Consider the following 27303-nt stretch of genomic DNA (forward strand, 5'->3'; position numbering starts at 1 on the left):
ATATAGCGCCAGGTCTGTCCCGCCCCCGGACCACCGTTGGCTGAGCTTCGCGGTATGGGCTCGCGATTGGTCCGAGTGGCTGCTCGTCAGCGCGCTCAGGCCTGGCGCGGCCTGCGCGGAGCACCGGGAGGCCATTGTGGCTGGGGCGGCCCTGCGCGCAGGAGGAGGTGGAGGCGGCGGCGGAGGTGGCTGCGCGGCTCGCGAGCGCCGCGCCCCGTCCCGCTGGAGCCCGACCGAGTGAGGAGACGGTGAGGGAGGCCGCGAGGAGGGCTTTGCGTGCGGCGGGGCTGGAGCCGGAGTGAGCCGAGCCGAGCCCCCCGGCCCTGTGCCGAGAGGAGTCCCCGGCTCTTCCCGCGGGCCCCGCCCGCCGAGGCGCAGCCGGGGCCGGGGCAGGGCTTCCCCGCGCGTCGCTGCCCCGGGCCCGGCCCTCCGGAGAGGGGAAGGAGGCGGAGGGGCCGAGTCGGGGGCCCTTTCCTTCTTCTCGGCCCTGCCGTGCCCCTCGCCCTTCCCGTGCCGTACCGCCGCCCCTGCCCGGCCTCTGCGCCCCGTGCCGTCCTGGCCGCGCTCGGTGCCAGCGGGGAGCCGCGCTGTGCCGCCCCGCGACGCAAACCGCACGAGTGAAGGAATTCCGTGAGCGCGCTCGCTCGTCTCGACGGCTGCTCCGTCATTTCACGGCGGACTCATTGCACGGCAGATACACGATTGAACTTTTCCCCTCCGTCTCCCGGCCGAGGTGCGCCCAGTGTTTGCTTTCAGCGTTTGTTTGGCAGCTAAATGACGGCGGGGCTGGTGGCAGTCGGTGAGATCTGCTCGCTGATAGCTTCGGCTGGTTGAAGGCTGAGGTGCTTCTCAGAGAGCTGAGTGGATAAAGCAAGTATTGGTTAATTTACAGAGTACGTCTGTGAAGGTGAATGTTCCGTGTGGTTTCCTTGTCGTTTCGTGTGTGTGTGCACCCTGGGTTCTTTCTGTCTGCAGTGCAGTTTAGCCTGAAGTTAGTTTCTTGGTGTTCACTGTGATAACATTTCTGTATCCAAAACAGCACAGGGAACGTTCCCAGCTGTTCCAACCTGTTTGCTTGAGAAGCTTTTGACGTGGAAAATATCCAGAGAATGGATCTGGTTAATACTAAGTTGCCATTTTAATAGGTGCCTTTTGCAGAGGTGACTGGTGCAGTATGTACATACACTGTAATGCAGTTGCTTTCAACCCCTAAGTACTTCCCTACAGTGATTCTGTATCACAGCTAAAGCGTTTATTGGAGGTGGATTTGGTGTGTCTGTTTTCCTTTTTTTTTCAAATTATTTTACTTTGCATGAACTGAGGCTGAAAACCACTTCTGTAAGCACTTGTGATCTCTTTGCATAGAGTAAAATCAGCTTTATGCTTTTTAATTTTTCCAATTCTACAAGCACCTTATTAAAACAAACACAGAAACCTGCACCCAATTTATCTGCATCTCATGCATGCTCAAAAATAGAAAACTATCTTGAAACACTGATTGAGTGCCCTTATCAATATGCAGAAGTATGTTTGCTGACTGTCCCATGAATGAATGACTTCCACATTTGGCACTGCTCCTGTTTGCTGCAGCTAGGAAGCCATGAATGAAAATGTGTATTTCTGAAATGGAAGTAATGCCAACTTCCAAGAGATTCCAGTATGGGAGATGTGTGGGATATGTTGTGTACCTGCGAGGAGGAGTGATGAATCAAATTGCCTCAGGTAGCAGAGTAGCAGCTCAGGTTTAAGAAACTTACTTGTCAGATGCACTTTTCCCTCTTGAGTGATGGGCGACCTTCTTATTCAGCGGGCTTACCTCAAAATAGTCTCAGAGCCTTAAATTATGTCAATACTTACAGTCTCATGGCATTTAGCTTTACATTAGTGTGTACACCTGAAGTAACCTAACTCCTGCCTAGGGCTCAGGGTAGGCTGTTGCCCAGCACAGTGAGCTCCAGAGGATGTCTGAATGCATAGAGCTTGTGTGTTGTGATTCACAAATCCCTCTTTGGGTCTTGTGTAAAGAGCTTATCCTGGTCTTTAAACTGTTTTCAATAATGACTTTGTACAGAAAATATTTCTTAAAGTGAGGTTTCTTTGGTTCAGGATCACTTCCTTTTCCTCTGCTTCTTTATCACTTACTGAACAACAGTGATCCTCATTAACCTCTGAAGAAGTACCAGCATAGATCTCATGTAACTAACATATTTCATTTGATTTCCAGTGTAATCCACATCTACACTCACCCCCCCCCCTCCCCCCCTTAAGCCCCTTTTCAGAGAGAGAATCTTGATCTTTTCCTTAGTCTTGTATTTCCAGCTGTGTCTGTCTTCCAGCATTTGGAGATGTACAGAAAATACCAGGGCTGCTCAGGGGTTGTTAATCAAAAAATGTGGTGCATCAGTGTCTATAGCTCAGGAGTGATAAAACACAGGAAGGAAGAGGGGGTTCATTCCTTACTGTCTAAATAGCTGCTGGAGGTGACCAGATTGAGTATTTACTTTGTAAAATACTGCTTAGATTTTGAGATACTAGAAATTAAAGAGGACTCTAGATATTTCTTCAGAATGCCTTAAAGCTAACTGTTACCATTTTGACTTTAGTCTCCATTAGCATTTGCAACTTTACATCTTTTTTCCTTGCATGTTTCCTGTGTTTCTGTGCCCAGGCCATGGAGAAGACACTGATCCATCCTGCTGCTGGCTGGAAGGGAGAGGCCCATATTCTAATTCCTGAAGCTACTAGAAACTACTTATATAGCTCTGTGCCCTTCCAGGATGTGCTTCTGGGTTGCTGTCGAGGCTCTTCTGCTTTGCATGGGCTCGCCAATGTTCTGTAGACTGGTGAAGAAGGAGAGAATAAGTGCTCTTTCTTTAGCTACGAATGATGCAGTACAGCTGGGTGGTTGGGCCAGCTGCTTATAGGGAGGTGATCTGCTTTCATTTCCTGTTTTGGGGAACTCTTGGCTGTGCAATTTAGTCTGGGTTGTAATGGCACTATCATGATGCATGTGAAATTAAAAAGTGGAGAGTTTCTCAGAGATCTCTTTGGTTATTACTGAGGTAATTGTTATAAGGCATGGAGGGAAGATGGGTGCCTGGGAAAGCAAGGTCTGTGCTCTCGCTACTGTAGTGATTTGGAATTGAAGAGGTGTAGTACACTACATCAATCTCAGGTGTAATTACTTACATCTAATTCATTACAGACAGTTTTTAGTGTAGCACCAACATCCAGTGAGGGAGAGCCTGTAACTTCCTTAGGGAATCTTCTCTAGCACTACATCTCTTCTACCTTTGCAAAATGGGCTTTGTTTCCCCTCCTTCTCTTCGTATCTTCTAAAATGTCTAATCAGAATCTTCACAGCTCACTGCTAATCACCACATCCATTGTGTTCGTACATTATTTTATTCCTCCTTTCTTTGGGCTTTTGTGCTCTTCCTCCTCTCATCTGTTTCCTGTAAGTAACCCAGTTAATGAGATGACTTTTCCTCCTAGCCCCTTGCTGCCCTCTGGACTCCGTCTTTCAGAAAGTCCAGTCCCAGCTTCGAGTGAAAAGCAGATGAGAGAGGTGAACTGCAGTGTAACTACCTGGATGGAATTGCTTTTTGCCTGCAGTTTTCTTTTGCCTTCATTAAAGGGGATGTTAACATACAAACATAATGGTCCTCAATCACTGTAATGCATTTGGGATAAGAGTTACTGTTACAACATGGCCAGTTCTTTCAAACTTTACCAACTCTCTTAATTCTTGTAGGACTTGAAGAACACTAACTGTGGCATGGGGTGTCAATGTGTATTAAAGGCAGGAGGAGGGAGAGTGGGTGGTGATAGCAGGAACTCAAAGTTAGGGAAGTTCTGAGTCCTGGAGTCTCCTACAAGGGTTGCCTGAGGGTGGTGATGTTTGTTTTCACAGTTGTTTACTTAGCTACTTTTTGTTTTAGGGATTGGAATGGGAATGTTTGCTTACAGTTCAGTAAGGTATGATTATTTGTTGTCTCCTCTGCAGGAGTTTTTCATTAGCAGTAGTTGTAAGTGAAGCTGAACTAATGCTTATTTAATAGTATGCTATTGAAAAATTCATATGTGTTAAAATATGCATAATCTATTTTCCATCTTGTCTGCCTGGAATTACTCAGATTGAACATTTTTCTTTTTTTCTTTAAGATCTTGAAGCCTGTACCAGGTCCTTGAGAGAGAAAACTACATGACACTACACCATGAGTGACAGTAAATCCGATAGTCAGTTTTACAGTGTTCAAGTTGCAGATTCAACATTCACTGTACTAAAACGTTACCAGCAATTGAAGCCTATAGGATCAGGGGCACAGGGCATTGTTTGGTGAGTAATAAATATTTTATTTAAACATAAAAAGCTCTACGTGCATAACAAAACTTGAATGTGTTCTGATAGGGGTGCCAGGATATCAAATGTTATCAAAATCAATGAGTGCTTTGTCTCTTGCTACAGGTTTATGATGGACTAGTTACTAAAATACCTGCCTGCAGTAGTTCGTGTGGGAAACTAGCTTTTGTTTTGATTTTAGGGGAAAATAATATTTGGATAACAACATAAATGAAGAGGGTCAACAGATTTCCTTCTCATTAACCACTTCATTTTTGTTTTAGTTGTCACCTTCCCCATGTAGTTATGCTATTACAGTGTAAGGTATGGCAATGAGATGGTGAGAGATTCTGGGTTTTACTCGTTTCTTCATCATGGCCCCCTTTCTTTCCCCCCTTTTATTCCCAGTCACTCCTGTCCATTTCTAGGAGCCATCAATGCAGTGCCTTGCCATTAACTGGCAGGACGAGGCAAATCAGTGTCATTGTCACTCCATGGATTAACCAGGAAGGGATGCTGTGAGGGGTTGGGCTGGCCGTCTCTTCCTTGCTGTGTCACCTCAGCTGTGTGTCCAGCCTCCACTGGCCCAGGACGTGAGGTCGTTAGTCTGATCCTGAACCTTAGTCTCTTGTATGGCACCACACCTCTGGGCCAGCTAAAGGTAAACACTTTCAAATGTTTTTTAGACTGCAGCAGTCTATTCTGCACCGCTCACTGCCAGCCCTTGTTTTGTTGGGCAAAACTTACAGGGTCACAGCAGCAGATCTTATCGATGCGGTTTTACAATTCCATACATGAGGGAGCAAACAGATGTACTTAGGAACTCTGTCATATCACAGTCAGAAACACGTGATGGGTTGTTGGTGCTTTAAATCCAATCTGCAGTTTCTGTCTGCCAATAAATTCTGCAGAATAAGTGCGATGACTCATATTGCGAGCAACCCTTCTGCAGCCCGTGACTTTCTGGCTTTTTTAAGACCTTAAAAAATGTTTTATACTTAGGAAAGGAGTGCTAACAGGGGAAAAAATAAGTGAGAAGAGAACACTGTATTTCATTGGTCAGTGGGTTGAGTGGGGAATGGGTGGGCGTGCTAGATCTTGGTATTAGTGTTTGGGTAAGTGTTAGTGTAGTGCAAACGTGTTCTGGGTATAAATATTCTTAGTGATATGCTGGTTCTAGATTGCATGTAAGAATTTAGGTTGGTTGTAATTGCTTCTCCTTTCATTGGAAGTAGTTCCTAATGTCTAAATGAGATGAGTAAAACTAGGCATTGCTTCGAAACAGTTGGGGTCGTGCTAAGGTCAGCATCTTGGGTGGAGAAAGGGATGAAGTGATTTATTGACTTGTTTTGAGAAAACTTGATTTTTGGAACAACAGAATAAAACATTGCATAAATTTTCTTCATGTGAAACATCTGAAAACTATGTCCAAATTGAAGAAGGTGCAAAATCTAAATTTCTCTGTAAAAGTCCCTAAAATACACAGGGGAAACATGCAAAATGTAGGGGTACGTGGTGTGGAAATCTCACCATACGAAGAGTGCTGTCCTGTCATTTTTTGGCTAGGAAAATCTCAGTGTCATTTGCATGTTGCATAACTGAAATACAAATGAGAACTCCAGAAAATGAAAAAGGAACTTGGTTGTTTATGTAGAGTTTATTTGGGTATTTTATATACAAAGCGTGCTTCTATATGTGACTTTTCACACTTCTTAAGTTCTAGCATACTCAAAACCTTAGAATCTATTTACAAATGAGTATCTGCTTGCACAAAATGATTTTCTTGAACTAGTTTTTGTTTCAGTCTTGATATCAGTTTTTCCTTTCTTGCCCTGGATTTCTGATGTTTAATTAGTCAATCTGATTTTTCTGTCCCAACAAATTGATTCTGTCCTTCAAGATAGCAAAACTGTGATCTTACCAACTCGTGTGAGTTTGCTTTGTCCATAATTTTCCCTATGGTTGCACTTGAAGAAACAGTCAGGAGTTTGTTGCTGTTTGCAAAGCCGTGTTTGGGTGGTAGGGAAACAGTGAGCAAAGCAGAGCTGGTAAAGCAGAAATCCACAGCAGGAGCACATTGCAGTTTGAGGCAAAAGTCCTTTGCCTACAGAACTGAAGCATGATTTCTTGCTGTAATTTAGGTCAAGATGTTTTGTTTGTAAGTCCATTGTGCACGTGGTGTCTTTACTCCTAATATTAAAATACAAACTTTTAAAAGTGCTCTGAAAACCTTAATAGAACTGACTGTGATCAGGTTGATGTTGCTTTTGGGTGGAAGGACAGACGTGGAGGTTCTTCACAGATACCAAATACAGATTCATTATTGAGATGCAGCGTCAGTTACTCTCATGTGGATAAGCAAAAAAAAAAAAAAAAAAGGTGGAGGTGAAGTTGTTTGTATGTGCTGGGATGGAGCCTTGACACATACCTGGTTGCTCAGATTGCTAGGGGCATCTTCCCTAAAATATCTGTCCCACTGTTGCAGTGATCTTGCTGCTCATAGCTGGCTTGAGCAGTTGTTTATTGTGTACCCTGTTGGTTACTGGTTGTTTGCTAATACCAGGGTGCTGTTAAAGCCATTAATATAAATAAAATTGTACGTAAAATGTCTTTTAGATGAAATATTGGAAACACTGGAGCTTTCATATCTGGGAGAAAAACAGTTTCTCACTTGTTCCCTTCCTCCCATTTTGTGTTTTGTTTTGCATAGTTAAATTAAAAACCTTTAAATCTGAGAGTGATCATATCAGTGAATAACAGCTTGTGTGTGTCACAGAACTGAATCGAAATGAAAAGTAGCAAGCCTTTAATGAAAATGGTGCAGTGATTGAAATGTGGGCACTGAACTGTGCCTCCCAGTAAATAGCATCTTGTGGGTGAACCCTGCCACATGCTGGTGGTACCTTTTCCAATAGGGAAGGCAGCGATTTGATGTTGATAAACTTCATACAGTTTGAGTATTGCTGCTGGAGATGAGCTGCACTTCTTGTAAGAGTGCTGTAATAAGGTGGTTCTTCACATCTGTGTGTGCTCTGTGTCCTGATGAGGCAGGGAAGGAGCTCACAGAGTGGCAGCTTTGGAAAAGACATGAGTGAGAATTCTTTCCTACCATATGAAAGTAGCATTGAATGGAGATCATGTGGGAATCCTTATTTAAAGCTAGAGAGGTAATGGATTGGAACTCCTGTGTCATTCCTGGCATGCATTTGCAGGTATTTTGTCAAATCCCCTGTGTGTTATTAATGAAGAATATTCCAACCTTAGTCTTGTTCTGGATATACACGTAATTTAGCCCTTAGATTCTTAGAGTTTTTAAAGTGTTTGCACCTGTACCTTGAACTACAGAAGGAAAGAACAACTGAAAAAAGCTACAAAATTAATGCTCATTTTCATTTTTAAGCTGTTGCATGGCTTCTTGCAGCATGTAAATCTTCCATATTGATTTTTGTTTTTGCTGAAACCAGGCAATTCATTTTCTGCACTAAAATTGCTTGGAGTTGTAAGCTATCCACGCAGATGAGAGCACTGACACCTGCAGGACTGATCAGATGTTGTGACTGTTCTTTAGGAAAGATAAGCTAATACTGCAAATGTTAAATGACTGTCAGTCAGCAGTAGTGTCCAGAAAAATTCCCAAGTGTACAGACTAAGCTGGAAATACAGGCAACTGAAATATTACTTAAAAACATGCTTAACGGATTTTTAGATCTCTCAATTTTGAGCAAAAGTCTCAGGTCAGCAGATTCTGTCTTATTTGAGGGAAGGAAGGGCACAGGAGGCTTTTCATAAGAATGTTGGTGGCTTCTGTTCAGCCTACCTTTGTTTCTTTAAGGACTGTTTAGATTCTCTTTTAATGTGTTTTTTCTAAATGTAAAAGGAAGTTAGTGTAAGCAGCTTATTTGATATTTATTTCCTCAAATCTTGATGTCTTTCTGTGTTCCCATCTCCCCTCTTCCCTCGCCTCTCTCTCAAGCAGACTTCAACTTAAGCTGTTTGTCTTTGACAACTTGCAGTGCTGCGTTCGATACGGTCCTTGGAATAAACGTTGCTGTAAAGAAGTTGAGTCGTCCTTTTCAGAATCAAACCCACGCAAAAAGAGCTTACAGAGAGCTTGTTCTTTTAAAATGTGTCAATCACAAAAATGTAAGTCTGCCTTTGTGTTTCCCTCTCTCGTTCTCTCATATCTAAAAAGCTCAAGATTTGCTTTCTTGCAAATCTTTAACCAAACTAGTGAAAAAAAGATGGTGAGAGAAACTAGAAACATTTGCAATGGGTTTTACAGTTACTCCCAGTGTGAGGTTCAGCTCTTGGGTGAGCTGTTTGGAGGATGAAGAGCCAAGAGCAGGAGGCTCTTGTTGCAGTGTCACTATGGGTTTATCATCAGTATAGGCTTCAGAGATGGTTTTGCTGTGGTGCAGTTGCCTTTTTACATCCAGCTACAGCAAGGCCTGTTTGGCGCTGGGTTTGGTTGTGGGTTTGGCTCTTCTAGCTTCTCTCTAGTTATATTTCCTGAGTTTATGCAAGAGTTTTATTAAATATAATGTTTGACTGGTAGATTTGGAAGGTATAGTGGTGCAGCTTGAAAACTTGCCAATGTACACAACTGAAATGCAGACATGCCATACATGCATACAAAGTCATTGAGCCTTCTGAGATACTAAGCCATAATGTCAACACTTGAACGTACAAGAATATAGGATCACAGTGTGTTGCATTGTGCTGCCAACGCCAACTGCGAACAGTGCTGATGTGAAAGTTTTGAACTGGGGTGTCAAAGCTACTAGGGCTGCTGAAATAGCTTTTGGTGAAGTCCAGAAGTAGCAGAATAAAGGCAAGGTTGTAATTAAGGATAGCAACATAGTAATGGTAGGAGTTCTTTCAGAAATAGTGTGTAACAATGTAAATTGAATGGGGTGGCATGGGGCGCCTCTGCTCTTGTTGGGCGGCGTTAGTTAAAATTTCTTGCCCAGTAGGTGATTTAAAATAAGAGATTATTGTTTATGTGGGGAAAAAAAGAATACATTTCAGGTACTGAAGAAGGACAAAGGGGTGTCATATCACTTGGAGGGAAAAAAAAGTCTGTGCCCTGTTTTAGTCCCTGCAGCACGTGTGCTGCAGTTTTCGACTATATTTGGAACAACAGTTCTTCAGCGTGAGTGAGTTAAGTGAAACAAGTAATATTAAGTTGTGTTTAGTATCAGTATGTTTTTGGCTTTGAATAATAATTTCTGTAGTAATTGGATTTTTATTTGAATTAAAGCTGAAGCTTCTTTTTTCTTTATAGATCATTAGTTTATTAAATGTATTTACACCGCAGAAGTCACTAGAAGAATTTCAGGATGTGTAAGTACTAGACTTTTGTTACAGTTTTCCTGACAAATATTCATCTAAGCCATAGCAGCATAGCTCCGGTGTCTTACAGTCTTTATGCTGAAAGTTGAGGGTAACTGAAGTCTAAGTTTAAGTTTTAGTTAGTCTTTCTTGACGCTTCTGAAATAAATTGAGAGATAAAATTGTTTCGCTTCAAACATGAAATGGAAGTGGGAAATATTTATCTTTTATCCATGGTGATTTAATTTTGGGGTATTCATATGTTCCAGTGAGCGACCCTAATTTTGAAATTGTCTTAATGCATGATCTTTTCTTAAAATGATAAGCTTTCTTAATATTCTTACGGTTTATGAATGTTTTCTTATGCTTCAGATATTTGGTTATGGAGCTGATGGATGCCAACTTGTGCCAAGTTATTCATATGGAATTGGATCATGAAAGGATGTCTTATCTCCTTTACCAGATGCTATGTGGTATCAAACATCTCCACTCAGCTGGTATCATCCACAGAGTAGGTAGTATTAGATCATTACTGATATTCTTTATGAACACAGATGTTCTTATGAGCCTGAGGGGTAGGCAGGGAATTGCTCTTTTGTGTGTTTGTAGCTATTTTGTTCATACCATTATTAAACCTGGAGATTTTCAGATTTGAAGGTGAAGACCAACGTATTGTTAACAGATCTTAAAACAGATCGGTTCTGTGGATTTAAGTGTTGCTGAACTGATCCACTCATAAAACATGAGAAACTGTATACCTTCCAAATTACTAAAGAATGAGTCTTTCTAATTTAACATTTGACTTTTATAAGTTATGTTACCAAATGGTTGTTCAGAACTTTCAAGTCCTGAGCGTACTTCATGCAACTCTGATTCTGGTTTCCTGCAGCTGCTCTTTATATTTTCCATGACCAGCAGTCTACCTGACAGTCATGCTTGGTTTTTTTGTTCCTTTCCTGTTCTTCTTTTCTCCTATTTCCTGGACACATCTTTTAAATCTCTTTTCCCCGGTAGTTGAAAAATTCAGTCAGCTTCTAGTATAACGTGCTTTTTTTCTTCACGTTCAATCCATAAACAGAATTAAGAACCTGTGTAAATTGCAACAAACTTCTTTGCCTTGCTGAAAAAATCTACCGTTGTGTATAGTTAACATGTGTAAGACTGAAGGGAGGGGGGGAGGGCTGGAACTCCAGCTGAACTCCGCCTGACTTGTTGGCTGTGATTTGGAGCAACAGGGGAGACAAAATGTTTGCTGAGAAATTTGAACCCATTGGAGCTGACAGAGCAGGACAGAACTGATGCTGGTTGAACATGGAAAAGGGCCATTGGTGGAACCAAACTAACCAGACTGTGAATAGCTAAACAAAGGCAGGAAGTTTCTTTAAGTAGGGAAGCAAAAGTGGATTGTGTTGGGTTCGCCTGGGACCAAAGCAAAAAGACCTGTCAAGACCTTGAGTGGAAACTCTGGATTAGTTGAGAAGTCAAATTTTGGAAAGAAGCCAGGCTAGGAAAGGGACAGAACTTGGATAGCTCAAAGGAATATGTCTAGGGATGACTTAAAAGAGTCTGTGACTAAACGCAGCTTGAAATAATGTATGTGACACCAACCTCTGTTATTAATAGATGAATATTGAAATCTGATATGCTTCACATGGCCCAGCATTATAACAAGATGAGATAACAAATTTCACTGCCAACTACTGTAAATAATTATTCAGTTATTTCAAGAGAAAAGTCTGTGTGGAAGATTAGAAAATGCAAGCAAGCTGTGATTCAATACCATTCTGCAAAAATTTGTTGCTTTCCTATTTGGATGTCCCTGTCTCTCTTAAGAAAAGGAAGTTCTGCACCTGAAAGCATAATTTGTGGTTGAAACCACGTCAAATACTTGAACAGAGTCAAAATGTACGTCTGTAATTCAAACTCTTGTGAATGTAAATGAATGTAAAACTGCTGTTGTGAGATGAACTGGTGGCGTCACTGACTTTGGGGGAGGGGGGTGTTATTCAGTATGTAGAGCCTTCCTTAACTGCACTAATTTCTTGTTAGGATTTGAAACCCAGCAACATAGTAGTAAAATCAGATTGTACACTGAAAATCCTTGATTTTGGACTGGCAAGAACAGCGTGTACTAATTTTATGATGACTCCATATGTAGTAACACGATATTACAGAGCGCCAGAGGTTATCCTTGGAATGGGATATAAAGAGAATGGTAAGTTACTGGAGTAATGCTTTAAATTGTTTGTCTAAAGCATGTGTCTCCAAACATAATAGCTTTAAAAGGCTGGAACAGAGCTAATTTCCCTCTGCTATGTCTATTTTTAATGCTAATCATGTTACTGGAGATTATTAAAACATAAAAAGTACAATAAGTATTTTGTGGAGAATAGGAGTTTTCTACTGTATCCATATCTCCATTTAGCATGTACTGTTTCTGCTTCCCTGCTGTCTTACCTTTTCCTTTGTTGTCCTGTTGCCATTTTCTTTAACTTACCAATCTATGAGATACCTATGCTGCATGATGTTTTAGAAAACCAACTAACCAATGATCAGTGCATAAATAATAAACCTTTTTATCACTGTGATTTTTACTGTGAAGCATATTTTAAGTCTGTCCCCTCAGTGTCTGTGATGACTTCATTAAAAATCTATTTCAGATTCTCCAATAAACCATGTAGCTTATTCTCCTAAATCTATATAAATAGCACTTAAAGAGGCTGGGTGTTGTACTATGTATATATACAGGCTTTAATATATTGAACATTCAGCCAACAAAACTGCTGGCAAGGAAACTGTCCTTGACCCACATTACTGTTTTACTTGCTGATATTTTCTAGCTGTGAAGTAACATTCTGCCTCCTCTGGTCTTCTAACCTAGCATATCTTCTTGGTTTTTCACTGGGGCTTGGGGATACCTTGCTGTTTATAACTTTAGCTGTGTGATACAAGGGACTTGCAGGACCTTGCTGAGCCACTGAAAAATTTACATTGGTGCACGTGGCATTTGTTCTGCTGCAAGTGCTCACGTGGATGAGAACATCTATGGAGGCAGTTCTGGATGGGACAAAAATACTTATCTGCACGACTATAAATAAACAGTGTGAATTTACAAATAAATAATTGTGATATTTAAAAAACCTCTTTAATCTTTTGTCCTTGTTACACCTAACATATGATAGTGGATATCTGGTCTGTTGGGTGCATTATGGCAGAAATGGTCCTCCATAAAGTCCTGTTCCCAGGAAGAGATTGTATCCTTCTTCACGGTCGTTTCAGAAGTGTAATTGCTGATTATATTTTGCAAAGTGCTGAAAACAAAATTTAGCAAAAGTTTAATTAGTTGGCGTTGAAATGATTCAAAATTCATGTTAGCAGTTTGGTTTTCCACATCGTTGTGTTTTATTGTAGATGCTAGATGTCTTCATTTTGTTTGTTTGTTTTCCTCACTTTTGTTCATGATACTTCATAATTTGATCATTTCATTTTTACTTTCAGTTGATATCTGGTCAGTTGGTTGCATCATGGGAGAATTGGTGAAAGGTTGTGTGATATTCCAAGGCACTGATCGTATCCTTCCCTAGTCATCCTTGAACCTCATTCCACTCCCAACAGAAACATGCTTTGATCCGTATAAAAACATAAAGCACTGTTTTCAATCATGTTTTAGTAGATCTACTGTTAACTATGAAATTAGTGTCATTGACCAAATTGTTGAGCTTCCTATTTTATTTTCTTAGCAGACTGTATTTATTGTAATTTGTACTGATTGAATCTGTAGAATTTGTATTAAGAGCTTCAGCTTTTCTATCTTTAATAGAATGCTGGTAGGTTAAAGAAAAAAGAAAGCGTTATTGGTTTTTTCTTACTGTTGTTCTTAGTAGGTAAGTGTTAGAAGCAGAACTCTACAAAGTCAGCATTCACTGTGCATGGGGATTTTGCTTCCTGTTTTGTTCAACTTATTTTTTAATGTACGAGGTTTTTGAGTTTCAACCCAACTTTTTTTCTCACTCATTAGGATGCTGCTGTCCAGTGAGTGCTAATTGCAAGCACACTGCATGAAATCTCTTTTTCTTACTATTATGATTTAATAGAAAAATAAATTTTTTTAATTTTTTATAATCATTTTATGAAAACTTTATTTTGAACTTACTTTTTCTCTGCGATGATCATTCTTTCACTTTCTCCTCCAGTATTTTTGACCCAAGTTTGTCTTCACAGAATTGTACTTTGTTACATGATAGAAATTGTGGGAACCTTTCTGTATTAGAAATAGAAATTTTTATGCCCTCATGCCCTTAGACTTGGGAAATCTCAATAACGTATTACTGGATCAGAAAGAAGCATTTACACTTTGTGAGGTGAATAAAAATGAGCATTTAATCAAATGCATATTCTTCAAATAATTGTATGTGTTTAAAAATATTTCCTAGACAAAGAAATTAAAACAGTGGACTCATTATCAAGTTCCAGTTAGAGGAAAACTTGGATTTAAACCAATTTCATTCTTTATAAAAAATAGTCTTGCATAGGAGTAGTGTTCTAGGGCAAGATAGCCCAAATTGATCAGTAAGTGCATAGAATGCAGAAGATACAATTAAACCACAGTTGCCCCTGAGGGCTGTAAGGCACACGAAACCAAAGGACCTGTGGTCCAAGATATAGAAGTAATACGTTGTATAATATTTCTGCTTGTCAGCAAGGAAAAGCTGGCTCCACCACTTAGAATACCAAGTATGTGTTCCTGAAATCTTTTCATAGATATGTCGTGTAGAGGCTACTTTTAATTTAAATTTCATGACACTAATCTTCAGCAGTTGATCGTTTATCAGTTAGTTGCATAAATGATTGTTAAATAAGTCTGTTTTCTACCTTTCTTCCTTTCTATATTGTTTTACCTTTTAAAGCCTTCAGACCAACCTAACACAATTCTTCATATATGTTATGTGTCTTTCACCTGCATGTCAGCATGGGCTATTTTGGTTTGTTCATGAAAAAGGAAGGAAATTTTGCCTGTATTCATTGAATATGCAAGTTACCATTTGTAGTTCACTGGAGGTCACTGAAGCTCCACCAGTCCATATTTCAAAGAGTCTCCCCCTCTATCTTTTCAGAATGCATGGCTGTGCTTAGGGTTTTTCCTTCTGAGTCTTTCAGTTCCCTTTAATGTGAGGTACTGGCAGATAAGTCATGTTGACTTTTGCAGTTACCGGTCTGGAATAATTGCAATTGTCATTTTCTTCTAGCTGCAGCCTCAAGTCTGTTTTGACTACATGGGTTAAGGGGGATGGATGCTACTGTGCATGGCCTCGGGATTTTCCTTTTTTAAATTAAATTTTGATATGTCCTAGTGCTTTGGTACTTAGATCAGGGAACCAAGTTCGCTGTGTTGCCTAACGATGTACCTGTGGCTGTCTTATGAGAACTGCCCTTGGATCCAGTGCTTTGTACATTGCTGTGTGGTCAGCAGGGATTTCTTGGAGAGTTGCAGCAGAGCCCTGCTTGGGCTGAAGTGCTCCACACCATCAGGGTGGAGGGGCTCAAGCTGCTCCTGGCCACAGTCTGAGCTGAGAGGCTGGCAATTGCTGTTGCACTAGAGATGAGAAACGTAGAAAAAAACACCTAGCATAGATACTGGAGATGAAGTAATGGAAAACGTGGAAGCACCAGAGAATGTTTTCAGTGCTCTTCTATGCAAGAGGTGAAGGAAACTGCCTGCCTGACTGAGCATAGTCATGATTTCTTGGGAAAAGTCATGCTTTATTATTCATTGATCATAATACGGACTCTGTTTTCAACATTTTCTTGCAGAGTCTCACAAAGCAGACAGACACTCTGCTATGGACTCAAGGTCCTGGGTTACTTTTGACCTCAGGGTCATTAGTTGAACAGAAAGGGTAATTTTGTCTGCCGACTGCAAGGTTATTCAGAGGGACACTGCATGCTTTGCATCAGCAGTAAGATTTTCTTCTGATAGGGTTTCTGGTAATGGGCATCACTTATTTCATATCCAACCTATGTTGGGGGAAATATTGTTTCAATTTTTTTCCCTACGTTCTTATTCCTGAAGTGGAGTAGGTCCCCCACCCCCAAACCACCACAGAATGCCCTTGAATTTGGCTAGCTGGTGTTCTGCGCTGCTGCCACTCAGATCAGCAACCTTTTCTTGAATCTGGATTGGTGGAGTTCTTGCACAAATTACTTTTCCAACAAAATTTCCTGGTGTGTGTCAAAACTTGCTTTGTATGTGCTCTGTTTTAGCATGAGAGTTAATAATACTGACTTCTTAATTCTTATTTTAATATTGTCTTTCCATCGGAATGTGTTGAATAAGCAGATACCATTTTTAATCTTTGCATCAGAAGTCTAAAGCTTTAATGGGAATTATATTTCTGGATGTGTTTTTGGCATGCTAACAAAACTAAGTGCTTCTTAAATGATATTGTTTTTTAATTATAATTCAAAGTGCAGTAAATGTGTCTTGTTAAGAAATTGGTATGAGAATCAGTAGTTTGAAATAAAAGATTCTGAGTTCAGATACGTTTGCAAGGTTTGTGGTTAGATTGCTAGAGCTGCCCATCCCTTTCATCAGGAAAAATGCAAAGTGTTGATTTGAGTAAACTTACTGTATTAGGATTGTTGATACTGTAGAAGTATGTGGAAGAAATACCACGTTTTATGTATTCTTTCATGTACTTTTCCCTGCCATCAGAAATCTTCCACGTGGTACTGTTAGGTGTAGAGCAGATGATACACCAGCAGCCTTTCTTTTTCTTTCTTTTCTGTCCCTGTAGTTGTTATGTTATGGGCATAATTACAGAATGGAGCTTTGTTTTGACTCTTCATAAGTCATGTTTTTAAACCTGGCCAGTAGGTACAAATTCACTGAAGACATTGAAGCCTAATGAGTTGTGCAGCATTTCTTGTCTGTCCCTATCTCACAAAACTGACATTTTAGATTTTTGCCAGAGTAGCCTTTTGCATGGCAGTTCTGCAATGTTGTTGATGTCAGATTGAAGTTCTTGTTTTATTATTAGTTCAGGTTTTCAGCTTTTCAGATTTCTGTAAGCGATGTTTTTGTGTAGCACAGACTTCAAATTCTGCAGCTGATTTTCCTAAAGATATGGTGCAGATATTGATCAATGGAATAAAGTAATTGAACAACTAGGAACGCCTTCAGCAGAATTCATGAAGAAACTACAGCCTACAGTGAGGAATTATGTAGAAAACAGGCCAAAATATCCAGGTATTAAATTTGAAGAGCTCTTTCCAGACTGGATATTTCCATCAGAATCAGACCGTGACAAGTTAAAAAGTAAGACAGATTTTTTTCTTCTTCTGAAGGTGTTAATTTAAAATGTTTGTAATAAGTTTAATTAAAAAAAAAAAATATCTGTATTGCAATAGGTGTTGACTTAAGTTCCATACCTGTTGTTTTTTCCATGTATGACAGATTCCGATTTTTCAGTATTAATTGAGAAATACAAAGATATTTCACTGTTCTGTTTAGTTCGCTTCATTCGAACGTGTTGAAGAATGTTTGTGGCTGAAACATTTCAGAAAGTAGTACTCATTAAAGTTACTTGTATTTTTCTGGTTCATATGGGAATGTAATTCTTATCAGCTATACCTGCACTTTAGATAAATGACCAAAAAAGTTGAAAAAATCTATCCTATGAACAGATATGAGGTTTTGTTACAACGTTGGCTACACCAAGTTATTTTATTATGCTACGTTTGTAGTTGAGACAAAAAAACTGTCAGTCAGATGGCACTGCGACGAGTAGACATTTACTGTGCACTTAAAAATGTGGTTTATGAGCAATAGTTGATGACAAACTGTGACCTACGCAGCAGCACAACTGTTGAAAATGGAGATTGGTTTATGTCAGCTGCAGGGTTTGTGTTTTGGATTACAGTAAAATAACATTGACATTAGAGGATTGTGACCTCCTTTTGAAGGAAATCTGCAGCGGCGTAGGAAAGCTGCCATCTCTGTGCCTGTCCTGGCAGTGCAGCCTAATGCTGCTGGGTACTGAGCAAGATGTGGAGCTCCAGTCCTACACTGGTGATGTAAAAACGGTGCTCAGTGAGACCTATTTAACTCCATGGGATTAGAAGTTAAATATTCGCATGTCACTAACAAATGGAACTTGTTGGGAGGCATAGAAGCTTAGCAGATCTGTTTGTGTATGCTTTGTCAGATGTTTAAAATCTACAGCTCCTTACACGTATGTTCTTTTTCATTTTTACTTTCTAGCCAGTCAAGCTAGAGATTTATTATCAAAAATGCTTGTAGTAGATCCAGACAAGAGAATTTCCGTAGATGAGGCCTTACGTCATCCCTATATTACTGTCTGGTATGATCCAGCTGAAGCAGAAGCTGTAAGTTTGCATTTAAAATAAATATTAAGATACCAGTTTGATAATTTAAAAGGACAACTTTAGTTTGGATCCAAGTGCATGCCTTGAGTTCATTTTTTGGTTAGTGAGAGATGCACGTAAGCATTCAGGTTAATGTTCAAAGTGGTACCACCTGAAGAGCTGTTGGTGAAATGGAATTGATACAGTTTTGAAAGTAGTTGTAGAAAGGAAGGTAGCTCCCTTTGTGGAAAGTGTTGCCTGCAGGGTGATAATCTGCTGTATTTTGGGTAGTGGGCTTCATCTGAGGCCCTGCCAAACCTTGGAAAAGTTCATTTTTAGCTGATGTTTTTAAACAGCATATCAGTGGGTGGTAGAACCTAAGTTCTGTAGATGTAAAATGAATGTAAATTAGAGATGTAGGGAGTAGACTGCCAGAGGAAGGTAACAATTGGCTAAGAAAATCATTTTGAGTTTTGCCTGCAGTGTAATAAGTAACATGTAGACTTACTTTTCTTTGTAGCCTCCACCTCAAATTTATGATGCACAGCTGGAAGAGAGAGAACATGCAATTGAAGAATGGAAAGGTAAGAAGGGAGCATGAGCAATGGCATTCATTGTAATAACTTGTACTGTGAGCTGTGCGTTCCTGTTGTGCTTGTGCTGGATTGTGTAACTGACTGGAGCATGTTCAAAATGTGCAGTACTGCTTATGGTAATATGAAAATAAATTGATAATGGAAAAATATTCTGTTTGGAATAAATATGTGTGTGTGTACGTATGCTCTGCAGTAGTAAATCCTTTCCTCTAGAAGAGTTGAGGGTGAGCCATCTTGCATGTACCATATCACAGAGAACCAAAGCAAAATAATGGATCTTTGTTACATTTAGAAGTCTGTGATATTTTAATTCAGGTGCTGTTCTGAAGTCTAGTTCTCAGCCATATAGTGGTACAGGACTGACCTGTAGCTATTTAATTGTACCTTTATGCATTTGTATATAGTACTTAAATCCCTTGTGATCTTAACAATGTTTTTTCTGTCTTTTCTACTATTCCTCCTACCTTATAAGAATTAATATACAAAGAGGTAATGGATTGGGAAGAAAGAAGCAAGAATGGTGTGGTAAAAGATCAGCCCTCAGGTTAGTCATCGTTTCAGTAGTTCTTCTATAATGTTGTGCTGCATAGAGTGATCTGTTGGACTAAAGGAATGAAAAAAATCCTACTTAATACAGGTAGGCAAAAGTTCTGTTGTTACAGACAGAGATTCTGAACTGTGGGCAGTAATTTTTCATTGTTGTGAAATGAGTTGTATGAAAGCAAGTTTTAAGTCCTGGAAATCCAGCGCACTGAAGGCTCCCTCCTAAGCTGAAATAATTGATGCCACCTTACATCAGCTGTTGTGCACGTGTATGTTATGCTGAATGCTTTCTCTTGACTTTGAATGAATGTGTACCTTTCAAGCACATTCAGACATCTTTAGAGCTTTTTATTTTAAGAGAGCTAATAGTATGAAGTATTTTTGCCTGCTGTTGAATCTTGATGTTTGCTGCTGTTCTCTTGGCTCAGTAATTGGAATGTTGTGCTGCAGGTTTTAAGTGGTAGGAAACTTAGTGCTTGCATTTCTACTGTTTAATGGTTTGTCTGTTTTCGAAGAATTTCTCTGAGGAAAACGATGTGCTCAAACCTAGAAGTGTGGTTATTTGTGCTTGCGGTATTGTCTTGCCTCAGATTTTATTATGTTTGGTTTACTTAGCACAGATGCAGCAGTGAATAGCAACACCAGTCCTTCCCAGTCATCATCTATCAATGACATTTCATCCATGTCAACAGAGCAAACATTGGCTTCAGATACAGACAGCAGCCTCGATGCCTTGACAGGACCCCTCGAAGGATGCCGATGATCAGCCAGGATTGCAGACTTATCTTTGGAAAAGAACTCTTGCTTCCATTGGGCCTGAATTGCTTGTAAGTTAATGGAACAAAGTAGAAAAACTCCATGTTCTGCATGTTCTGCTAAAGTAATGCCTGTTTTTATGTTTACTCAGTTGTTATGAAACTGCCTGCTTAATGTTGTAGAATGAAAGCAAATCAATGTCTAAGGAGGAAAAAAAAAAAAAAAAAAAAAAAAGTTTAGACACTATTACAGGCTTTTCTTTGTTTCAGCCTATTTCAGGTGAGCAGTTATAATAGACTTCTAGCCAATAACTTCTCTTGAGTGAGTTCATGCATCTTCAGTCCTAACTGGCAGGCTTTGTGACATCAATGGTTGTTTACATTTTAGTACAGTATTGCTCACTTGTAGGTTTTTTGAATGTACAGTGTCTATGAAGTTTGTTTTAATGTGTGACTATGGCAGCGTGCATTATTTAATGACTGGAGTGTTGTGTGTAAGTGTTAACTCGCATGTTGAACACTCTCAGTACTGTGTTTAAGGGCAGTTAATTTTCCATATAGCACTTTTTTGAGCCCTTTCTATCTTCGCTTCCCAACGGTTCTATCTTCTTGTAGAAGAGAAAAACACAGTGTTCAAAGAGTATAGCCATACCTTCATATTTCATCAACAAATATCTGACTCTTTGCTAGTTATTTAAACGTGGATGGAAGATACAGTGGCTTAGTTCAATTTTAAGGAAGGATGGGTGACATTTGTGAGACTGTGCCTGTTTAAAGGAGGGCAGAGTGCTAAATTGTTTTGTATTTTTTTAGCTCGTGATACTGATCCTTTAACTGAAACAGAAAAGGAAATTACATATGTGATGCTCTTCATTCAGTAACAGGTGAATTGGAGAGACTTGCAGTCTAAGTGGCCTGAAAAAGAGCTGCATAAATGTTTTCCATTTTTTTAAATGGGTCCATTCTATCTAGTGAGTAATTAAAAAAATAAAGATATAGTAGCTTTGAGTCATTTGTCAATTAATTATTTACTGAACAGAACTTAGCTGTAGTTCCAAATTGAGAAATCCTCTCTATTTTTACTGGGAGAGGAAATCATAATGTATTGAATATGTACATTTTCTAAATACAGTGTCAGAGGAGAGGAGATTATTTCTGTTTCAACACACACTTCTCAATGCAGTTTTCAGGACTGTGTAACACAGGCACCATTCTTAGAAAATGTTTGTGATAGAGTAGGGCTTAAATTACCAGGTACTGCACACCTGAATGTGTGCATATCCCTTCAGAGCAGTTGTGTGAAGTTCTGCTAAAGGATTTTGTGTGTGTGAGTGTTTGAGATAAACTGTATGACTGTGACAGTAACAGAGATGTGCAAGACAAGGTAAAACACCACTTTCTTAAAGGCACTGTATTCAGCTGATGATCCAGCTACTGCTGACCTGAATATATACAGAGAACTTACAAATGTGCTGGCATAGCTAGCTGCTGCATTATGGAGATGTTTAGTACACTCTTGTAGAAGAGAACTGACTCTTGTTTCTGACCTTAGGATTTGAAAGCAGCAGTTTTTTCTAATGCAAACATTGCTTTCATGTTACAAATTGTACCTGTATGGTTATAAACAGCTTAATTTGGTGTAGCAAAAATACTGAGTTTGGCTGTCCCAGAAACTAAAATGCAATGCAGTGCTATTATGTTAACTTCAGAATGTTCATCTGGAATTATGATTTTTTTCTAAAGAAATCTGAGTTGTAGGACATTGAGGGCTTGGGTTTTTAGCTGTTTGGTTTAAAACCAGTTTATTTGGATATTGATGATATATATGGAGTATTTTTAGTGCATTTTTGTCACTGACAAAAAATATATATATAAAATAGCTACTACTGTACAGCAATACAGTACAGGTTGCTGTTCTTTTGTATTTTTTTAATCACTGTTATATGTGTAAATTAAAATTATTAAAGACACCTATTCAAAATTACTATTAGTGATTTCAGACTAGCTGTGGTTTTGTTCCCTTCCTCTTCAGCCCATCAAAAGCTGCAACCACTATGGAATAAGACTAAAAACAAGCAAAAAAACCCCAAAATAACAGAGAAGCTAATAGCTGAATCTCAGAAGTTAGCTATGCTTTACTGATTGTTCCTAGCAATGTTTTCAGAAGTGACCAGTGGCATAATGGTGTTAAGCCAGTAGTTCTTTATAAAGGGATGGCTTTCCTGACAATACAAGCTTAGCATTCTCTTCAAAAACAGCATCCTGTGAACAATCTCATACTGGTCATCTGTAGTCTCTGCCTTCCTTTTTTAGAAGGCTGTCTGAAGTCTTTGAGGAGTGGTAGAATACAGCATTTTATACATTTCATGTTACACTTGATGAAAAAGCTTTTATGTTTATATGAACATGAGGGACAAAGATCTCCAGCAGTTTATTAATCTCCTGCTCTAACAACTGCAGAGCAAATCTGTCCCATTTACCTGCCTAGTAACTGACCATGTCTCTTCCTGTTTTACACCAGAGCCCTCTGTAAAGTCACCACCGTGCATTTTGATATTCTTGATTCACTATGGCAGTAATCTTCTGGGGTTTATTATTCAAGATTTATTTTTATCATTTTCAACTGAAGTTGCACTGTAATACATTCATCATTTTAACCTTTACTGTTTCAGAAGGTTTAATGCTGCAAAGATTTTTCGTGTCATTTAGATACCAGATGGCCTCCAGGTCTCTTCCAACCCAAATTACTCTGTGATTCAAGTGGTTTTCTTATGTTGTTTTTTGGTTTTGAACACAGAACAGCCCTATCTGCATGATGTGAACTGATATCTGACCTTCTCCTGGTATGTACTGTTATCTCACATGTTTTGAGCAAAAAAAGCCCTGAGATTGAGCTTCTTTGTGAATCTTCCTGTAAGAAAAGCTATTCCATACCTCATGTTCTTAATGGCTTCTCGCTGTTGCACACTTTGAAGTTTCTAAATTCTACCCAAACATCATTGCCTATGGAGTATGTATGAGATGAAAAGTATGATTGTGGATTTCCAGAATAACTGAAAACAAACTGCTAAGAACCCAAATAAACATCCAATTGTCAGAGAAAGCAGATAAGCAGATTATATTCAGCAAAGCACATGCAGAATAGATGCATGCTGAAGTTCCCATGCTGTTCCAGTGTGCACATAGAGACTGCACATGCACTGCATGCAGGCTTTACGTTGGTTGTATTCCTGGCTGCAGGTTAAGTTTGGTGCAACATCTGTGTAATGGTTATGGATGCTGTGAGATCCCATCACTGTGGAAAGCAAAATGCACATGTAACTTCACAGGGGTTTGAAAGTATAGAGAGTTTGGTGTGCAATATAATCACTTTTATTCCTAATACTAAAATCATGTATGTAAAGTGATGCAATTGACCATTTTTTTTTTGCACTTTGGCATTTATAAATATTTATATGTATTTAAAGATTAAGAATGTGTGTATACATATGCATATATATAATAGAAACCTGCTCAGTTTTGTAAACACAAATGTTATCTTTCTCTATGAGTATGGGAGGCTTTGTTTAGTGTTAACACTACTGCAGTGAACATAAGCAATTTATGAAGTACAACTAAAAATAAGTGATGGTCAACATAGATGCAATCTGTAATCTTAACTGCTCACCTGAAGAGGAAAAAGAAAAAAAAAAAAAAAAAAAAAAAGGAAAATCTATGAATCTATGGCTATTAATCAGATTCTTTACCAGAAACCTTGAAAGATGTATGAACACTGAGTAGCTGACTGGCATTGCAGAAATGGAGTATGTTTTAAAGGTTTATCTGCGCTCATATCATTTTTCCTCAAAAAGAAAAAACCCCAAAAACCCTTAGAAGGAGAACCCTGGCGTTTTGAAAGCTGTAAGTACGCTTTGAGGAAATGGTATGGTATGACAAATTGTGTTTATTTTAATTGAAAATGCCAAAAACACAAGAAGCAAATGTTAAAATGAGGGCTTTGTCTGCACAGAGCATACACAACAAGCAAGTCCGACGAGAACCAGTGTTTGCAAACAGCTTTTGGGGCTTTGTGTTCTTTCCTGCAAGGGTTTATGTCGTCAAAATAATGAAAACAAAACTCAACCTAAACTCATAATTAACTAATTTGTTGGTAAGTTTCAAAACCTGTTCAGGACCAGAGGGCTTTTATCTCTTTAAGTCCTAACAGAGTATATACATGTTTATTCAAAATTAAGTGGGAGGGGAAAAAAAAAAACGTAATACCACATTTTTTATTTTTCTGACCTAAAGCAAGTACCTCAATTGCTAAATTGCAGTGCTGGATTGGTTTCTGTTTGGCTTAAAATTACCATTTGACAAATGAAGTAAGATTTGGACGTTCAGAGTAAAAGTGAGCCGCTGAGCCTTCCAGCAGGGAGTGCTGCTTTGGGCAGCAGTGCAGTCCCCTCAGTCAGTGTGTGCTGGAATTGAGCTGTTGATGTGCAGACAAATCTTTCCTGAGCACAGTGCTGGTTCTGAACACGGGCTTGGTTTTGTGTGAAGCGTTTCATTTGAAATGTGACTCTTGAAATGGCAGTACTGGAGTGCAGGGGTAACTGCTGACCAGCCTTTGTCTGTGTGTTCTACGTATGTCACCTGGATTCTATCAGGGCTTGATGCTAAACTTAGTGATGCTGTATGCTGGGAGCCAAATTCTTTCCTGGGATGTGTGCTGTGTAATTCCTGCTCAAAACTGGTTTTGCTCCGGGGATATGTGCACCCAGATGCAGAATTTGGACTGAAGTTCCTATAGGTGAATCCAATAACTTTGCTTTGCCACTGCGTCTTCAATTTTTTTTTTTTAACATGTTCAAAGTATGACAGAAAAAAAATGCATTCTGGCTCATTCTCTTACGTGTATCTTAGATTGTCTATTACATGAGTAATAGTGGTGTCTTAAAGCTTACTACACAGCTTACCAAATCACTTTTAATTTTGCCCACCGCATGCTGAAAATGTCTGGAGCTGAACTGATGTTTTACGTAAGCCGTCCTTTCTCATATCAGTGTTGGAGGAAAGTGAAGAGATCAACGTTTCTGTTTGTTTTATAAAATGACTATTTTTGTAGCTCGCTTTTCAGTTGTTGGTTTTTAATCCCACAGCTTTGCTTTGTGGATGGAAATTTACCTGGGTCCTATATTTCAAAGAATATACGTAGAACAAGTCCAGTATACTATTAAGAAAATAAAAGTCTTCTGCAGTTTGTTACTGAAAATATGGCAAATTATTTTGGTCCAAGTATTCAAAAGAAAATAGAGAATATACACGTAACTATTTAAGTTTATACTCCTTGATGCTGCTGCTTATTTTTTGAAAAGGTGCTTGCAGTTTTGCACAACAGAAATCAGCTTTGTTAATTGTTGGGTTTGAAGCACTTTAGGGTTCTTCTAAACAAAACCAGTATACGGCGCAAGAAGGAATGACATGAAAATCTTTGATGTATTTACATTTGGTTGTTATTCTGATAATTTGATCAGCGTTTTCCTTTAAATTCGAAGCTGTTCTCAGAGATGTAATATTTGAGATTTTTTCTATGGGCTAAAATTTAACATGTAGTAAGAGATCACTTGAGAACCATCTCCCTACATAAATAAATATGTGTAGGGTGACTTCAACAGCAGCTTGGCATCTGTTGTGTAAAGTATGGCAAAGTCTTTATTTCTAGCTTTATAGAAAGCACAGCTAGCTGTGGGCACTAGGATTTTTTCTTAAAGCAAAAATCTCCTATTACCATTTGACTCTTAATCCTAATCCAGATGTGTATGCAGTGTGAGGCAGCAACATCTGCTTCCATTGGGACTCTACTGTAATAGATGCTCTATGGATCCCATAGGAGGAGAGTCCCCGGAGCAGCACTCCAGCAGCCTGCTGCTCTGTGACGTGCTTGCTCACGTGTGCATTCCCCAGGCTGTGTCTTTACTTCGTAGTTTCTAGGATAACAAAAGCAGAGGAGAAGGCAAGCAGGTAAGAGCCACATTTTGTGCCCACTACCTGAATGGGTAGTTCTGTTTGTTGGTGGTAATGAAGCCGGGTTAATGCCTGTAACACAAGCTATGACTGTGTCTGCTAATGGGGAATAACTTTTTGAAGAGCCGTATGTGTCACTAGCTTTTCTATGAATTCAGAGGCTTAAATTGGTGCTAATTTTTTAAAAGAAAATGTAACAGATGGTTAGCAACGTATTTGTCTGTTTTTGATACTTATATTTTTCTTAAATGTTGGCAAACTGAACTTTATAAAATGACTGATGTGCATTTTCAGCTTCATCGGGTTTCCAAATTTTCCTGAAGTGTTTAAAATTCCATGGCAGTTACTGCTTCTTTGGAGCAATTGTTTCAAGTGTTTTATACGCTAATTAAATCAACATGATTAGAAAAGATAGCAACACATAACTACAGTCCTGTTATTTAAGTTCTGGGGCATACTGTGTCCCACAGGTGGTTCCAGGAGAGTTGTTCATCCAGAAACCTCCATCAGGGCAAATCAGAGATCCTTGTGTGCAGGTACCCAGTGCAGCGAAACCTTCTTGGGTCCTTAAGATAACTTTAGGGAGATCATGATTTTTTTTCATCTATTTTTGAGAGAAATGGAACAAATGGAAATAATGAACTGTTGTTGTATAAATTCCAGAGAACGTATTCTGTGCTTTGCTCCAGAACACATGCTATGAAAGGGAATGGTAGGCTCCTCGAGTGATTTGTTAGGAAATCTGACATTACCAATGATTCAACCGCCCCCAGGCTCTCTGTTCTGTGAGAACTCTGTTGGAAATGCCTTCAGGCTGTACCTGCCCTCAAATGCTCTGTCCGTCCCCTTTGGGCCCTGTTTGCAGCCCCTTTCCCAAACGTCACGGAGCAGCATCAAGCCCTGTCACCTGTCACAGTGTTCTGATATTTTGGCCTTAATATTCGTTACGATACGGTGTATAATTTCAGAAGAAAGATGTGCTTTGGAGTCTGATTCCATAAACACGTGGCCTCTTCTGCCTATGACAGGCTTCGATTGTCGTATCTCGTTCTTGATGCTCGTGCAATAGGAACATGTTCCCTTCGGTGCAGTGACTCTTCTGTCTGATGCTGGACTTTGTTTTCAGGATGATGGAAGGTATTTTTGTTGGACGGACAGCAGTCATGCTTCCTTGGTTGTTTTGTATTGTTTCGTTTTTTGGATTCTTTTTCTAAGGAAACTAGAATTCTGTGAGGAAAGCTGCCAATAACTAGTTCTGAAGTGCTAGTTAAAGCCTTGTTCTGAAGCTTTTTTTCTCCAAAAATCTTACCGTAAAACAGTACTAAAGCCACTGTAAAATGACAAATAAATATGTATACTTAAGCAA

General features: G+C 39.3%; 1 protein-coding gene and 1 long non-coding RNA gene across 10 annotated transcripts in view; one reads left to right on the plus strand and one right to left on the minus strand.

Moving 5' to 3' along the window:
* LOC122164249 overlaps nt 1–821 on the minus strand; it is a 2999-nt gene extending 2178 nt beyond the window's left edge. Inside the window, exon 1 of the long non-coding RNA XR_006170172.1 lies at nt 520–821. This is a non-coding gene — a long non-coding RNA (uncharacterized LOC122164249). The remainder of the gene's footprint in view (nt 1–519) is intronic.
* Nucleotides 181–27303, plus strand: MAPK9 (mitogen-activated protein kinase 9). Of its 9 annotated transcripts, none has more exons than XM_042826076.1 (12): nt 181–248; nt 4165–4339; nt 8356–8485; nt 9627–9685; nt 10046–10184; nt 11723–11888; nt 13172–13243; nt 16806–16988; nt 17934–18058; nt 18558–18621; nt 19106–19177; nt 19797–27303. In XM_042826076.1, the coding sequence occupies exons 2-12, from the start codon at nt 4218–4220 to the stop codon at nt 19937–19939; spliced, it is 1275 nt and encodes a 424-aa protein (XP_042682010.1). In that variant the 5' UTR covers nt 181–248; nt 4165–4217; the 3' UTR covers nt 19940–27303. The 9 variants fall into 9 exon arrangements, with proteins under 9 accessions (XP_042682010.1, XP_042682003.1, XP_042682011.1 ...); XM_042826069.1 differs by lacking the exon at nt 181–248 and adding an exon at nt 565–733; XM_042826077.1 differs by lacking the exon at nt 181–248 and adding an exon at nt 565–733 and having other exon boundaries at nt 19869–27303.

The sequence above is a fragment of the Centrocercus urophasianus genome, unplaced genomic scaffold (assembly GCF_019232065.1).
Source record: "Centrocercus urophasianus isolate 14NV4802_14NV808 unplaced genomic scaffold, USGS_Curo_1.0 seq_26, whole genome shotgun sequence".
In the NCBI taxonomy this organism is placed as follows: domain Eukaryota; kingdom Metazoa; phylum Chordata; class Aves; order Galliformes; family Phasianidae; genus Centrocercus; species Centrocercus urophasianus.